This window comes from Aphelocoma coerulescens, chromosome 18 (assembly GCF_041296385.1).
Source record: "Aphelocoma coerulescens isolate FSJ_1873_10779 chromosome 18, UR_Acoe_1.0, whole genome shotgun sequence".
NCBI classification, from domain to species: domain Eukaryota; kingdom Metazoa; phylum Chordata; class Aves; order Passeriformes; family Corvidae; genus Aphelocoma; species Aphelocoma coerulescens.
In genome coordinates, this window is record NC_091031.1 from 5,314,996 (window position 1) to 5,332,307 (window position 17,312).

The 17,312-nt window shown below is 39.4% G+C and overlaps 1 protein-coding gene across 7 annotated transcripts in view; it reads right to left on the reverse strand.

Annotated features, from left to right (window-relative positions):
- Nucleotides 1-296: 296 nt before the first annotated feature.
- Nucleotides 297-17,312, reverse strand: part of TOM1L1 (target of myb1 like 1 membrane trafficking protein) — a 28,604-nt gene continuing 11,588 nt past the window's right edge. For all 7 annotated transcript variants that reach the window (XM_069032795.1, XM_069032794.1, XM_069032797.1 and 4 more), the window contains 12 exons: nt 14,624-14,773; nt 14,240-14,359; nt 12,608-12,715; nt 11,912-12,028; nt 8,909-9,042; nt 6,471-6,531; nt 4,985-5,102; nt 4,131-4,227; nt 3,613-3,673; nt 2,673-2,760; nt 2,328-2,400; nt 297-1,412 (listed from right to left, as the gene is read on the reverse strand). In XM_069032795.1, the coding sequence (XP_068888896.1) occupies nt 1,367-1,412; nt 2,328-2,400; nt 2,673-2,760; nt 3,613-3,673; nt 4,131-4,227; nt 4,985-5,102; nt 6,471-6,531; nt 8,909-9,042; nt 11,912-12,028; nt 12,608-12,715; nt 14,240-14,359; nt 14,624-14,764 (1,164 nt within the window). In that variant the 5' untranslated portion in view covers nt 14,765-14,773 and the 3' untranslated portion in view covers nt 297-1,366. The remainder of the gene's footprint in view (nt 1,413-2,327; nt 2,401-2,672; nt 2,761-3,612; nt 3,674-4,130; nt 4,228-4,984; nt 5,103-6,470; nt 6,532-8,908; nt 9,043-11,911; nt 12,029-12,607; nt 12,716-14,239; nt 14,360-14,623; nt 14,774-17,312) is intronic.

A 17,312-nucleotide genomic window follows, 5' to 3' on the forward strand; every position in this document is an offset into this window, starting at 1 on the left:
CTGCCTATACAACTAAGCTGTAGGGGAAAAATTTTAAAAAAAAATCCACCTCAAATCCTGTTTTCAGATGTTTTCTCAGGCTGCAGTCCAGACCATTGCAAATATGCAAGAAAAATTAGAGTAAAGCAGCTCACCTTTTCACCTCAGCTTACAAAACCCCCAAATTCATCAAGGTTGTGTTTTGAATACAAGCAAGGGGTTCTAATGGTCCTGCAGCAAACTGCACAGACTCACACTAAAATACTTCCAAAGCTACCTACATTTATGTTTCAAGGAATACACAAATAGAGAAAAAGTTGGAAGTGATGAGAGTTTACATCACAGCATTTGCTTTTATTTGGAATTTTATGCTACAAAAATTGCAAAACCAGCTGAGAACTTATTCCTTAAACAGTTAACATAAGGAATGTTTAAAATGCAGTTATTTCACAAATTAGCTTATTGGCTATGAACATGAACTAAGTTCTCAAATTTTGTATTAGCTATAAATTCAGAGAACTATACCTGTTAAAGTGCACAGTTTACATTTAGCATTAAAATAGATAAGGCACTTATTAAAAGATAAAACAGTTATTAACAGGGTTAAACAGTTAAAATAAATGGGTAACTATTGCTCATCTGCATTGTAGATGATTAATTTTTCCTTCACCAGAACAATCTCTGCAGGGTGGGAACATCAAAAGAAATAATTGATCCCCCTCCAATATTTACTGAGTTAATAAAAGCAACAACAACAACATAGGAACAAGCAGGTTTTTCTTCTGTTCTGTTAATTATGGATGACAGCACTTTGTGTCCCAGCTTAGGTTCTTCCCAAGACAAAAATCCAACTATACTGTGGGGTTTTTGGAAGAAAATAAAAAAGGAAAATCTGTATTAAGGATGTAGGAAAGTAACACTGCACGTCTTCAGACATCTATCAAGAGGCCAGTTTTAGAAAACCATTTTATATATCAAAACCCCCTGATAGATTTCTAGGGAGATGACCATAGACAGCAGTGAGGCCAAAAGAGAAACTGGATTCTGCAGTTTCTGTGAATGTAATGTCCTTTTTGTTTACTTGTGCCAGGTGTCAAGTGTTACTTCATACACAGGTGAATTTGGAAGTCCCATTTTAAAGGCCCCCAAAATAACCATTCAAGTGACTTTGAAGAACACACAGCTGAACATTTAGGACAAATTGTCAAGGTGTAGAGCCAAGTAACTTGTCAACTTGCAGACAGCTTAGTACTCCAACACTAATTACTTGTGTCAAAATGCAAAATCTCTTCTGTTATTCACTTGTAGTTACAGGAAGCACTGCACAGGACCAGCACCAGAGAGTATTCAGGAAAGGATTCCACCTCCACCGTCAGTCTGTGTTCTTTTAAACATCTGTCTTCAGCACATCATCAATTTCTTCATAAATAGCTCTGAAAGAGGGGGAGCAGGGTGACTCCTATATCACATTTCATTTTGACAAAATGCACCAGGGAAATCCTGCCCAAAGTTTACAGTGTAGCTTCCCTTGCAGGATGCCCAGGTCTCCATGGAAACAAAGAGCCAACCCTGCTCTGATTATCTGATTGTACATTTAATGAGGTACCTCTGGACGTTGTTACTTTTGATCAAACAAGTTTGGGAACAGGACTGCAAAACGCAAATGGCAAGTGCACCACTGTGCAATTACTGCACTAATTAAAAAAAAAACAATGGAAGCTTTGTTGAGATCTCCCTACCTCAGAATTCAATGGCTCCTTGGAAATAAGTTTTGTATAGACAGCTCAATTTTTTTGCAATTTCCTGTTAGAAAGGGGGGTTCTGCCATCTGTTAAGTTTTGTATTAGTTCACTGTCTCACTATTTTGTCCTTCTGGAGAGACACAGCATCCATTCCCTTTTGTGGTTTATATTTAAATTGAGGTATTTTTTTATATGCAGTAGAAAAACATTCTTCAAAAAACATGATTGCTGTGAACAGGAATTCCTTTGGTTATCTTATTCCAGAACTACCTGTGCTGAAGTTCTACCAGCTTCCTTCAGCAGGACCCTGACCATATTTCCTCTACTGTTCTGTATCACTGGATAAGATTTTTAGTAATTTTGACACAGCATTACTCCTCTATTTTTACAGATGCCAGTTACTGAGCATACTACAGTTTATTCCTTAATTGTTTATGCCAGAAATATTGGAAGAAAACATACAAAATGCAGCCACTGTCATTTCCATCAGTGATGCAGTTGGTCAGTTAACTCAGCCTAAGGTGGTCTGTTTTCCCTCTCAGAAGAAAAAGCCATTTTGCCTTTGGCACCTCTGAATTTTAAAATTCTATTTTAAAAGTTACTTACTCAGTGGGAGCCAAGGGGTCAAATTCCATTATCTCGTAGTAATGAGGTGACTGTGACTTGTTCTTTGATGGAGCTGAAGAATAAAGACAGGCAGATCCAGATTTAAATGAGAATGAACAGCATGATTACTGCATGTTTTTTGTGTCTTCCTGAAAGTAGCACATTATATGCTATGGATTCAGCTGCTTTAAATGCTAAAATGGACAGGTGTGTAACAGCATCCATGAGCAATATGACTTTGTCAATGTTTGTTGCTGCTCCTAGTCACTGCCAGTCATTATGTAAAGGCCTTAAGTTCTAACAAGAAAATGAAACATGAAAGAGGTGATTTGCAGTATTTATTACCTGCTGGTGATGGTCCATTCGATGGCACAGTCTGTCCAGCCTGCAGATTTATTGGGTTCAGAGGCACTGGGCTTAAAAGAGTTGCCAGCTAAGGACATGAAGCAAAACAATGCATAAACAGATTGTTCTATGAGAACTGGTTTGACCTCACTTATATAATTGCTGACTTACTTTTAATCTCTGACTACTGCAGGTAAAATTCTAAGGCCAATAGTTAGCAACCCAATTAATCTTCATTCTCCACACAAACTTCAAAGCAACTTTTAGTGTTCTATAGCACATTTGTATAATTTACTTCTGTGTGATTTGTTACACTACATGGATTCAAACATCTGCTTTGACTTGCAGTTTAAAATAAGGACTGTGCATGTTTGTTTGGGAGCTGCTTCTCATCTTTTTTATTTCATACCACCTTCATAACTACTTCAAAGCCCCTTCATATTCTTTCCATTCCTTCTGTCATGGTTGTTTCTCTGCAGCATGACATTTGCCCTGCACTGTACTTGGGGTTTAAGTGACTTTTTTGGTGGGCTGTGGTTTTTTGGGGGCTTTGGGTTGTTCTGGGTTTTTTTTTTTGTATGTTTGTTTTTAGTATCTTATTTGAGATAGAAAATACACCAGAGTGACATCGTGGCAATAAGAGGAGATCTCAGCTTGCTTCACATAGCAACAAATTAAACACAAATAATAGAGCAAGTGCTTTCTGCAAATTGCCCTGGGATTGTGCTGGACCCAAGGAAACAGGCTTCCACATTAGTATCTGTGGCAGCAAAAGAGGAAAGTTGACCTGGTCACCAAGTAGAATATTCCCTGAGGTATGGAGAAGGGCCACAGAAGAGATCTTTGCATCCCACTTGGACAGCAGTTGGGGTCAATCCGAAAGTTCCCATTTGACAGCTGCCAGGCAAGAATGATCATCCTGAACATAAGTATTACTCACATTGCTGTATGTGTGTCCAGGTGGGCTGCTTACATTATTGTTTTGTGCTTCAGCTGCAAATCTAGGAGAGAGCAATACACTGAACGTAAGTAAGAAATGATCAAAACTGTTTATTCTGATTGTTCATTATTTTTTTGGCTGGTCTGTCTTTCCTGTGTGTCACAACTGAGAGCAGCATGGGCAGATGGACCAGTGTCCCATGCACAGGCATTATAAGGACACCTCTCCTGTCTTAAACTCTTTTACTGACCTGTTTCATGTTTCTCCCTTTCCCTGCTGAAAGTCAGGTACATTTATGTCTATTTATGACAAAACAGTGCTGCAGGCATAAGTGTATTTTGAATCCTCTCAAGCAGTGTCTAGCACAGAGGGAATTTTCACTTGTTTTACTGGACTAATATGTAAAAGTAGTAAATCTGTGTCCTCAGAGCTTCCTATGTTCATTAGATGAATTACAGAGCACTAATACCCCTAAGAATCTGTTATCCATTCCCATTCCTTGATAAGAAACTACTCACTGGGATTGATGAGCTTTTTTAGGAATTGCTGAATCCAGCTGTGGGTAAATTGATGGATGAGGCCTGCTTTTATCTTCAGGGTGTGCAGATAAGCCATCTGAAATTCAAAGCGATAATTAATGATCATTTAAACATTATTATGCAGAAGTAGCTACTTGTACTTTGCACAGTGAAAGAGTAAAGTTTTTGTTTGGAAGGCCTATAAAGAGTCTGAAATGAATTGCTGTTTATCACATAAAAGGCAAAATTTTAATGACTCTGAAAAGTCTTAGATCCAAGATACTTATCTCTACAGCATCAGCAGAGCTCTACATGGTAGATACTACTTAAAACTCTTTTTGCTATTTGTAAAGGACTAAAATGGAATTCTAGGCATTTATTCCCAGGGGGATATTCACACCTTTAGCTTTAGTATATGGATTTCTCTAAAGTGGGTAAAGGAGGGGATTCTGCAAACAGTAATTCAGGGTACCTGAAGCCAAGTCTTTCTAACACTCCTGAAAAAACTCCTGTTTCTTCCTTCCAAGTCTACAGAACAAGCTGAGATAGAAATTACCAGAGTGTTTTACAGGCCTCACTGCAATAGAAAACAGAGCATGTTCTACTGCTCAAATCTATAAAATGGGGGAAAAAAATTACTGTAAAAAAATTACAGGCAACCTTATACTACCTTACAGTTTTGTTCCTATGGACACATTTCAATTCTCCTTTTAAGAAAATTTAAGGAACATCCTTAAAGTTAAGGAGTATCTTTGTTTTCTTTCTTACAAGGACCTTCTTGATTCCTCCACTAAGCTCTTGTGGGTTTGTTTTAGGGAAGTGGAATGGAAGGGAAAGAGGCATTCACCACCTACTTGGGCCTGAAGGAGACACTGCAAGGTCACTTTGCACCACTGCAGACACAGAAGATGGAGAATCTATGGAGAGGCCAAGTAGGTCACTTGAGGGAGCAGATGGCTGTTTCCTGTACAGCTTAATATTTGAAAGAGAGTAAGTTATTTTGGGTTTTTCCTGGTGTTTTGTTTTTTGGGTTTTTTTTAAAGGAACTTACATAGTTTTAAACAAATTACTGTTTTCACAGAATATAAAGTTTTAAAATCTTAGTATTAAAAATTGGTAAATAAAAGAGAAGATCAGGACTCTGTGTATTTGAAATGTAACTGATGAAACAAAATAGGCATTTCAGAGAAGATCAATTTCAAAAAATAAAGAAAACCAGTTCTGAAGTAGAAAATAGAAAGGATTCAATTCTATAAAGCTATTCTGAACTTGTTTAGTTACAGGTCTGACATTTATCTTTTGATCGATCCTGTACAGTTCTTTTCCTGCTACTTACTTGTGTTAATGAGATTGATATGTACTTAGGAGATTGATTTTTTCCAGTCCCATTTTGGATAGAAAAAAATCGAAATCACAATAATGTTTCCTAGGACATAGAAAAGAGTTCCCTTCCTTTCTCCTGTGAATGTGTTGGAATTCAAAATGTAGCCAGCCAAAGGTTTAATAAAACCCCATGCTTGAATCATACGGGTTTGGTCACACCAGATGAAAAATAAGTAAGTAAAAGAAGATGCATTTTAAACTCACAATCTCCTTAATAATACAAAAATGCACAGACTACACCATTTGGACTATTAACTAACCCAACAGTGCATCCATCAATCAAAACCATCCACCTACATAACCAGAATGTAGTAAGAGAGGTTTTTCAAGAAAAACAAGATCATCTTCTACCTTTTTTTAGTAATTGTCAGCAGTATTTCAGCATTTACAATATATTTTCATATCAAGTCCTAGATGACTGCACAACTACAGCTTAGCAAAAGCTGAAACATGCAAAACTACTTTGGGCAATATAATTAACAAACATAATTATCAATCAATAAAGGACAGTCATTAAAGATTTGCTACAAGCCATTATTCACAATTCAGAAAAAGCTTTGACTCAGGAAAAAAAATCAGCAGCAAGAGTGCAACAGTATTTCAGTTTCTAGATCATTAACAGAAAGCAAATGAAAAGAACCTATGGTTTCTCATTTTGTGTATGGCAGATAATTGTGCTTAGCTGGAGAGGCAATAAACCAGCATCTGAATAGATCTCTCCCTCATTTTTCTTACCCAAGCTTCCCTCTTAGATTTGACATTATTTGCTGCTTTAGTTACATGAATTTGCATGAAATTCTGCAAGTGAGACTTTAGAAAAATCAGTAAGAGTAGTGTCACTATGTTGTCTCCTGTACTTCTCAACTAGAAAATAAAATTCTGCATGTATCAGAAGTGTATATTTCACAAGGAAGAGCAAAAGGAATGCTTGCAGTCCTGCAGTTCATCCTTAATTACCTCCTCCCGCTCACGTTGTATCCTCTGGTTCTCCAGGAAACGAACTCTGTTCCGTGAGAACCTGTTGAAGGTGCAGAGTTAAATGTTCATTCTTACATTCCTGTGATGTCCTTCAGAATATGAAACCAGTAATAATCAACGTTTGTTTCTCAAAAGACTCCAGAAGCACCGAACAAGTACTCCAAGTGCTGTCCCTGGAGCACCTGTCTCTTTATGGGCAATCTGACTCCCATTCCAGGGCTGTGGTTCTGGGATCTCCTACACCAACACCAGCTGGTTTGTTCCTGGCCTCACGTTTGGAAACAGCCATCTGCTTGTTCCTAAACAAAACCAAGGCTCCTTTGACAGTGGTTTGCCTCTGTTCACACCAGTTAGGTAACTGTGAATATCCACGGTGCCAAATCCAGCTCCTTCCGACCAGAACACTCGTCCAGGTGAGTCTCAGGAAGCCTTCTGTCCTCAGAGCTCTGGGCATTCCCTCATGCCCTCCCAGCACAAACCACACACCTGTTCTGGCACACAACCCTCTCATTAGTGCAGGTCTCTGAAATAATTTTTTTTAAAATGGAAACAAACCAAAAAAATCTACCTGCATTTGTACTAGAAGTGATAACACTGCTACTGTGGGTCCAGAGCAGACCCAGGTAAGTGACACTGAGCATCCAGAAGGTCACTGTGTTTCAGCACCAGAAGCCCTGAGTTGTACAGACAGGAGACGTTTATCCAACTGCATTTGCTATTCAGGGTCACTGTACTAGGGAGGCCCAGAAAGAGTATAGATGCATGAAGAAGCAGCAGGAAAAAAAAAACTTTCCAACTGTAGAGCAGAAAGTAGTATTTATCTGAAATCCAGAAAGAACCAAGAAGCTGCAGAGACACTAGAGGGAAGCACTGTTACACACATCAGCTGTTGGTTGCACAGTGGAGATTGCTCTGGATTTAATTTGGATTCTGCATTAATAATCAGAAACAGAAAATGCAGCACGACTCATCCTCCAACAACACACAGAGTGTGAAACAGATGCAGCTCGTCAAAATCAGTTGGCCCTTTACACATCTCATAGTTCAGAGGGAGATCCAAAGAAAAACTCTTCTGCAACACAAAATGAACCATACACGTTTTTATACTCATCCACTCTGAAGTGCAGTGGATCTGCACTCAGGAAGACCTGTTACATAAAAACCATAGCATTACTGGAATACAGTAGTTTTCTGTCCAAATTAATCACTCTTTCCATCACCATGTCTTTACTGAGGAATCTGTTGAATTATACCCAGTTCAAGGTTCCTGGCCTCACCAGTATTCATCATTTGTAACAAAAATGTAAGCCCACATCTGACTTCAGTGGATTTACACGAAAGTTGAATAGAATTCCTTTTCTGATTATTAAAAGGAAAAACCTCCTAAAGGAAGAAGTGAGGACACAGTTCTTTCAAGGCAGCTGCTGTAAAATCCACTAACACTACAGTAGACATAAGATTTAAGGGCACATGAAAACTTAATGTTGTCATTATTAGGCCCAAAGTTTATGCCTGACACTTAGAAGAATTAGTGGTATTTTCAGTGCAGCACTCAGAAGAAGATTAAAAAGAAAAGATTACTAAATTCTATAAATTTGCTAAATTTAATAAAGAACAATTGCACTTGATGCATAATGATTCCTAGAACACTTTTTAGCTGTGAAAGAGATCAACTACTTAAGATGGAGGGGTATCTCCTATTAAATCAGAACACTCTCCAGGAGCATACTTGTGATTTTTTGCGGAACAACTCTGGAATTCTGAGTTGAAAACTGATTTCAGTTTTGCCAGCATCCAGTCATGCTACCAGTGCCATAAAAGACAAACACCCAGGATGTCAACAGGAGTACTGCTGTGCTTTCATGTGTGAAATAAAGAAACATTTTCTGCTGTAAGACAAGCAGAACAGTGTGTTTCAATCCAGCTGAGAACAGTAAGCAACTCTCCTAAGCATGCAATGAGGCAGAAGGCTGCTCCATGGCCAATTCTTGCAGTAAAGCTGTCAAAATTGTTTAGAAAGGAGGACAAGCATTCTTTCCTGGAAGCACAGACACTTAACAGAGATAAGGATGAGCACCAGCACCAAAGGATTTGTAGCAGCTGTTGACAAATTCACTGGACTCTACCAAAAATTCCAAAATTATTTTTGCGTGCCCCCATCTGATTTCCTGTCCACGCTGTTAACTTGCTTTACCCCACTCTATGGTTTCCTAACTACTTTCCTGAACCATTTCTGAAGTGTTTAAGAGGCAGAAAATACATAATTTTCTCTTTTTGCAATCATATTTCTTTTCTGAATTTAAGGATAAAATATGTCTCCATGGGGAGGATCAACACTAGGCATAGGGACCATCTCCCCATTAAGTGCACTTATTCAGGTAGGATTCCAAATGTGAGGAGAGAAGCCCTGCACTTACCTTTCATGTCCCAGAAGGACATTATTCAGATCTTCATTTACTTGTATTAGCTCAACAATCACATCTTCATTCTCTACTGTCACTAACAATTCCATGATCCTCTCCTGCATCATCCGACAGGTCTTGTACAATTTCTGCCCAAACCAAGGGAAGAAAAAAAAATTAAAAATCATAACTGTGGTCTCTCAATTTGTCAGTTCTGGAGATGAATGGTAAGACACTCAAGCACTGCAGTCACAGGTAACATTCCTTAATTTACACAAACCACATGGGTACCAACCATTGCAAATGGAACAATGTCCACATCTTTGATCTCTCCAATGCAGGGTTACAACTCCCACCACCACATCACTCCTACCTAACCCCTACCTCTTGATCCACTGTCATTTCTAAAGATAGATCTATCTCTAAAGCCTAAATTACAAATTGCAAAATAACAAAGACACATCTGGGTGATGTAGAGCCAATGTGATTTGATCCTGCTTGAAGCTGATTAAACTCAGCAGGATACTTGGATGCAATCTTGTTCAACATCTGCTTGAAGAAAATATTAGTCTGAAGGTCAGAAGTGCTCTGTGACAAGTCTCCAGCTCTAACTATTCCTTTAAGTGGGAAGTCTGGATAAACTTAATCTATGGACTTTTGAGAAAGTAACACAAACCTTACAGAATTAACAGATAGGAGAATTATGAGAGATTATTAAGCAAAATTTTACATTATTGCCTGGTGAAGTGGAAGACAGTCTGTTTATATTACTCCCCCTACAGATTTTGCATGTTCAAAGAAACAAATTCTTTAGCAACAGGAACTTTAATTCAGCCAACATTTTTTCTCACTCACACTGCATTTGCAAATGCAGGCTGGCTCTGTTTAAGAAACAAAAAAAACAAAGGAGGGGGAAAATTACTCTATTTGCAAACTACTATTCAGAAATTGCTTTGATGTTCAAAGTGATCTGATTTGTCCTCAAAAAATACATACTTCATGTAAATCAATTATTTATGGAAAAAGAAATCTTCACCCCTTTGCTAAATCTGTGTCAGGATTGTAGAGTGCTGTACTTTTCAGTACTGTATCTTCACGGCCCAGGATAAAACACAAAAATGTATTCAGCTTAATGTCTGTAATTACATTTAAAACCTCCCTGACTCCACACGTTACTACCTGATCCACATTTAAAAAAATGTGTATTTCTTATGACTCCATACCACAGGCAGACTAGCTCCTTTGCAAGTGTCAATACTCAACAGAGAAGGAAATTGAGACACTCATTTCAGGCAGGGATTTGCCTGAAAACTGGAGTTTTACAATGATGGAGTAGCAGCTGGGATAACAATCATCAGTGATTCCAATACATTTGTGTTAATTCTTACCAGCTGCTGACCTGGACCCAAATTCCTGTACATCCATCCACTATCTTGTCACTATGTCTATTCACCATCCAGTACAAAAGTTTGTTACGCTTCTTGGCTGATCCTGAGCTATTCTTTAACTACAGTTATTGGCCAGCATATTATTTCCAGTGAAATCTGATATCTTAAGCCTTGTCCAGCACAGGGTGTGGAAAGGGAGGAGCCTGGCCACTAATGAAGATAGAGAACTGAAAACACATTGCACTGACCAAGTTCACCTTGTTACAGTTTTTATGGAGGGACTGAAATCAATGTCTCCAACTCACTCAAAGTCTAAACAAGCAGCTCTTTTAATAAAGGATTTTGTTCTGTGACAACAGAAGTCCGATCCAAACAATCCAGGTAGTGCCCCAAACAAAAAGAGAACGTTAAACACTGCTTAGGGAAAAGGCTGGCCATGACTGATGTTTTGCATCACTTGGTGCACAGGGGAAAAAGAACAGAAAGAACAACAGTGAAAGGAATGAGTTTTCATTCACTCTCCCACATATGGGAACTCCACACCCTGTCCTCAACCTTTTGCCAACAATTTTATTACTGGGAGTGTCAATAAGAATCCACTGGTTTACTGTGGGCAGCTGAATCTGTGCCACATACAGAAGTGCCACAGCAGGAGACAGGAAATGAAAGATGAACTTTTTGTGTTTCCCAGCCTTGTCATGGACTGGACTGAGATGGTCAAGCATATTAAACCAGTGTATTCTCAACAGCACCCAGTAAGGGTTTGTTGCACAGGAGAATTTCTATGTTGGGCAGAAGAAGTGCACTCAAGGCTTGCAAAAATTAGATCAGTTCTTCAAAACACTTAATGCTGCAAAACTGCCAAAAATGCTTCCTCATTGTAGCATTTTGGAGGTAAGGCTAGAAACCTTAGGATGTGGTAAAAGTTTTTTAAGTTCTCGCAGACAATATGAAACCAAAAAGGTTTCATTAACACAGGTCACTATTGCAATGCTAAAGTAATACTGTACTTTTAATTTCTAAACAGAAAAATACAGCATAAGCACATAATATCACAGAAGGAGCATGTACAGGTTCACTGTCACATCACTTGACTATTGCAATACACTTCCTTCAGGCTACACTTTAAGAGTACGTGGATTCTTCTGTAGCAAGCTCCCAACCTTTGAGGTTACACACATAAAGCCAATGCTTCATATTCTTTGCTGGCCCTCAGTCTGCCTCTAAGGGACTGGTGATAATAAAGAGAGCTCTGCAAACTCCAGGACGGATATGAGAGCATGACTGTGTCATCATCTATTCTCCCACAAGGCAACTGCATTCAGCTGGAATGTTCTCGGGGCTGTCTGACAGAACATGCTCAACAGAGAACGCTCCATTATAAAATTCCTTTGCCCTTGGAATTCCCTAGAGCTTATATTTGCATTTCAAGCTGTATTGTCCTTTCCTGACTATTGAGATGTCAAGGGAAGGTGAAGGAGATGAAAGCAAGCTGAGCAAAATGAGAGATAGAAACCTGCTGTTGGGTTCCATTTGTCAATCTAAATTGAGATGTTAAAAGACAAGACATAACACTTTAGAAATCAACTATAACCAAACCAATAGCCCCTATCAATGAATTATCAGGTACCTGTAAAAGATTCATATCATCCAGATTTTCAGAGCCAGGAACATTTTCTTTCAATATTGATGACATGACTCTCACATTCATTTTTGCCATATCCAGTTCACTGTACAGTTTCCCAATCTGTTGGAATTCAACAGGAAAATGTTGTGTAGGTGAACAGAGCGAGCAGAATAACTCTTACCTCTAATGCACACTTTCTTCCCCATTAGGTATAACATGGACTTAGCTAGCATTATTTTACTCTGGTAACACACCATGAAAATGAATGGAATTAATTCAGCTTTTAAATGTGCAATCAAACTAAGATCCAAGCCTGATAGCACTAGTTTTCGTTACAGTTAATCCCTCTCACTGATGTTACTGTTCCTCCTTTTACTTACATAGGCAAGCAGGAATGGAAGAGAACTGTCCTTTCCTTCCTGCTTTTTCTAACAACCTCTTCACACAAGCCTTGTGTGAAAGTAAATTTGGCTGTCTCGCTTATCTCTGAACAAGCTTTTATCAATTTGCATAACAGAATTGTAAGATATGATTGGATATTCACACACTTGAGTAGTAATTCCACAAACCTAAGACCAGGAACCCAGAACTACACCCCGTGAACTGAGGGTCCCTCCAGTGGCAGCCAGGCTGCTCAAGTCACACATTCACAGCACGTTTCAGGTGGACCCACCCTCCCCTAAACCTGTAGTGTTGCACCTGCTCTGGAGTCAACAACAATGTTGGGCCTGTGGGAAGAGGCAGGAAGGAACGTTTGGCAGGACCGGCAGAGGATGGGGATGACTTCGCACAAGGCCAGGGTGAAATCTGTGAAAACACAAAAAAACCAGAGCTTGGGTTGAACAAAATTGCAGCAGGCATCCTGCTGAGAGAGGACCATCTCTCAGACTACACAACTGGGCAAGAGCTTCCTCATAATCAGTGCTCCCATGGAATTTGTTGAGCAAGGCCTATTTACAAAAATAAATCTAATGGCTATTTTGTAATGAAATGAAGCTTGGAAATCAAATCTCTTTAGAAAGCATTTGCAAGTAAATTCCATCACAGGACAAAGTGGGAACGGCTCAAGAACAGGCTAGCAAGGAATTATGAAGTCATCTAAGAGCAAAGAGTCCTTCCCAAAGTGCTAATGCAATTTTGCAATGAAGGACAGTTTGGAATGGGATGACACTTGGAAGCAGTAGAAGGGTTTGGGGGCTGAGTGTGGATCTCTGCAGAGGGTGAACTACAAAAGCCTCCTGGGCTGAAAAGCAGGAACAGTCTGAGAAAGCTTCACCTGCATTGCATCTGAACTGACTGCTAAAAACATGCAAATGCAAAGCCCAGCCTGCACTACACACTACAAACCCTTCACTTCCTGTAGACTGAGGTAAAAACTGTGTTCAGGTCTGCTAAGACAAACAGACTGTTTACCACTGATTTTAACTGACAAGTACCTGAGGTAGACAAAATAATCTCTAATGTACTAGGTGAGGGAAAAAATTAGTATTTATTGAGAACACTCTTCACATGGCTTGTTCGAACAACCTTTAAATACATAAGCTTTTGTGTACTCCACTATTCAATCAGCAGATCAAACTCAGGATAAATCTGAATTATTCCTGTCTGCACTGATTATAGACATCTAATTCTGTAATTGCAAGATTCCACCCAGTGGTGGAAGGCTTTCACAGTGCCCAAAGATCTCGTGAAAATTCTTCTAAAAAAAAAAAAGCAATCTAGAAAGAATGGCATTAAACCATGTACTGTATTTTCAGCTGAAGTTCAATGCTCAAACTATACTTATATTTCATGTCCTAAATGCCACACAATACTACCTATGACATAGGCTTAAATAACACTTACTGTGCATGGATTGTGCAAAGCTGAAGAGATATGCAGACAATAATCTTTTCTTATAGATTTCTACATCTCTCAATTTAATCTTAAAGATAGATGATGCTCATATTCTGAACAGTACGTGTTTTTGTGAAAACATTACTCATTTTTCTTGAGGCTTTCAGAAGCTGACAAGTTTGGAGCACTAAGCACTCATTTATTTTGAAGTAAACAGCATGCACAGATCTTTGAAAGTCTCAAGACAGAGATGCTTCATTTCTGAGAACATATCCATGAATCTGTACTTGAAAATGAAATAAACTACTATATAGGTCAGGTTTCTTTGTTGTTATCTTCACTGTTATAATTGAAACTGATTCCTGCTCACGTGCTTAAGTAGTTTGGTCACACTCTGCCCTGGAGCATTTAAGTAAAAAGCCCAAATCAAACACACCTTCTGTGTCCCATAAAATTAACACATACTGTTTCTGAAGTGTCCTTGTATATCCTCACCTTAGATCCACCTCTGCTGGTATCAGAGGATGGAAACTCCACTCCTTTCTTCAGCAATTCTAGGTAAACTTCTTTTACTTCGCTCACATCCACCATCCCTTGGAAACCTCGTGCCCAAACCTGGTTTCGAAATATCAGGGACAGTAACAGTCACAGAAATGGTCAGTCAGTGGGTCAGACAAATGCTTTTAAAACATGTCCTAAAGACAGGTCATTCCCTTCTTCCACTCTGGAAAACTCCATTCAGTGCAGCAGGAACCACAACAGCTCCAAAGTTAAGGCCTGCTTTAGGAAGAGGTTCCCAGGATTTAAACAGGCTGCAAAATTAAACATTTACAACACAGCAGAGACACTTTGAACACTCACAGTTTACTCCTGACTCACCATGATAAAGGTCAGGATTTTCTCCTGCATGTCAATGGGCAGGTTGTATCTTGGGTTCAGCAGTTTCACCAGCTTGTCTTTGCAGAAATCCTTCTTCACAACTAAAGACTGGAATCTTGGGCCACAGTTCTCCATACACATCTCAAGCAGCTGCACATACAAAAAACCTTCGGTTACACAAAGAATAGGGGGGAAAAAAACCCCACAACTTGACTGCTTTTGTTTCTTTCTGTTTAATTTGTTTCAAGGAATTATGGGGAAGAGTAGGAATGAACAGATTACTGCTCACTAGAATGCCTGATGAGGTTACTTCAGGGGAACAGCAGCTCCCTGTGTGCTCTGTGATACCTGCACAGTTCAAAGGAGCTGCGCCAGCCAGAGTGACACTGTTTTTAACAGAGAAGCATGGTCACACTTGTTTCTATGTCACAGCAGTTACTGAACACACAGTACCTTAACAGCAGGAAATCTGCCCATATCTTAAAAAAGTTACTTGTACAGATTTAGCAATAGAATTAATTCACTGCCTAGCACATAGGTACCCTGGTCTGACAGATTCTGAAGAGCTCTGCAAGAGAAGAAAATCAAGATTACCAAATGCCTGTCCTCTAATCTGCCCTGTAAGTGAGAGACTAATGATAAAATAGGAAAGAACAAATTCACCAACTTGGAGCACAATTTTTCCATGCATTTCAAAGGTCACATTGATTTGAAACAGATGAGCTGAAATGTTCCAGTTGTCAGATTCATCTTAATGAAGGAAGTCTACTTCCAAAACCCTGCTTGAAATGCTTAGAGCAGGATCCCTGTAAGCACTGCCCTGTCAAACACAGCAGGATGTGGTAAGGACATAACACTTCTCCCTGGTACATCTGGAGGTGGCTGATTATAATTCCCATTTTCCAGAAGAGATGTCAAAAACTGCCATTACATCCCAGTCACCTGGGACTTGACAGGAAACTGGGGTCAATCAGATCAGCTGCAGAATCAGGAACAGAACTCAACTCGCCTGGCCCAAATCTGAAGATGGATAATGACCCACAGAGGGAAAAATGGTCACTCTTGTGCTTCTTTCTCCTCAGCTATAGCTTCATTTTCCCTCCCAATGTAAGAGGGAAGATAAAAAGGTGGAAGTAAAGGGCTGACATTAACAAAAGGCTGCAAAATTTCATGTGTTTTGAGACAAAAGTTCCCCATAATCATGTAACAGACAGGACATATTCTCAAAAGGATACACATATTTAAAGGGATGATACTGTGATCTTGATAAAAGTAGGTTAAATATACTTTCTATTCAGAGAAGACTACATTTGACTAAATGAAATAATTTTAGTAACTCATTTTCTAACGTCAAGACTCAGGGATTTTTCTCTCGGTGTGATCAGGAACTTACAGGATAACAGGTTTAAGACCAGAAGAAAATATATTGCCAAAATGAAAACAGGGTAGAACAAAGACACTGGCAGACTGCTGTGCAAAAAGCTAACTGAAAGATAATTACAAAAATATCTTGGCTCGAAACATTGCTTTTCATGGAGAGTACATGAAACATATGCAAATAAGCAAAGTCATTTGCCTGTGCAGTACTTCAAAGATGGTCTGTGTAAAATATTTTCAACCCTGTGCATGGGAAATTGGTTATGCCACTCCCTATTATTAATTCTCTACTTAAGGGACTGAGTATTTACCCGCTAAATGAAAGTACTGGACGAATGGTGTGGATCTTCCACTCGATTATGACACCCCAGCCCACTTACTCAGGGTAAAACTAAGCTGGTATAAGAAAAAGGAGAATTTGACTCCATTAGTTTTAACCACACTATTCATGAACAAGTCACTTCCATGCTAATAACACCTTTCCTTAGAATTTCAGTATGGATATTTGTCATGCAAATAGGACTCCAGTGCAAACAGGACTTCATAGTCCCAAGCACTTCCACTGAAGGAACAGATCCAAGCTGGCCAAGCCAACCACTGCTCCACACAGCACAATGGGAACTCAATAGAGACATGTTTTGATAACAAAACTGGCAAATTAACTTCAATCAAACCATTAAACTTCCTGTCAATAGCACACAGGATGTGAGAAGTGTTGGAATGGACAGAGCTGCTGTGTTCCAGGATAACTGATCCCAGCTATCTGCACTGAGCAAAAAGGGGGGCAAACGGTGTAATCCAAGGCCTCTGGTTTACAGGACTGAAACACAGAACTAAAATGATAAAAGGTATCTACAGAGAAGTGAAGCCAAACTGAGGCAGAAACAGAAAAGTGAGAAGTTGGTGAGTATTGCAGAAAGTCAACGATGTTCCTTATCAACAGAGACCTCACCGAGATTTCAGGACTCACTGCTCATCTAAAGCAGCCAGGTTTGGTCCATAAAGCTGAGCAATGGATGCAGCTTGTGATGGACACTTCTTAGACCCAAGGTGGCTTCAAGAAAACCCAGATGAATGGTTTGTTTCTTCGCACTTCTGACTCAAGGGGAACAAGCCATTAATCCCTCTCCAGGATTACACTCCACTGAACACATCCTAATGCCTGCCCAGCCGATGTTTGGAACTGCAAGATGCTGTTTCCAAGGCCAGCATTTCAACCAAACCGGTATGAGCAGCTCTTTCAGCTGCCACTCATCAATTACAGTGCAGGGGCTGGGTACACTTGATCAAGGTTCAGCATTTCAAAACCACT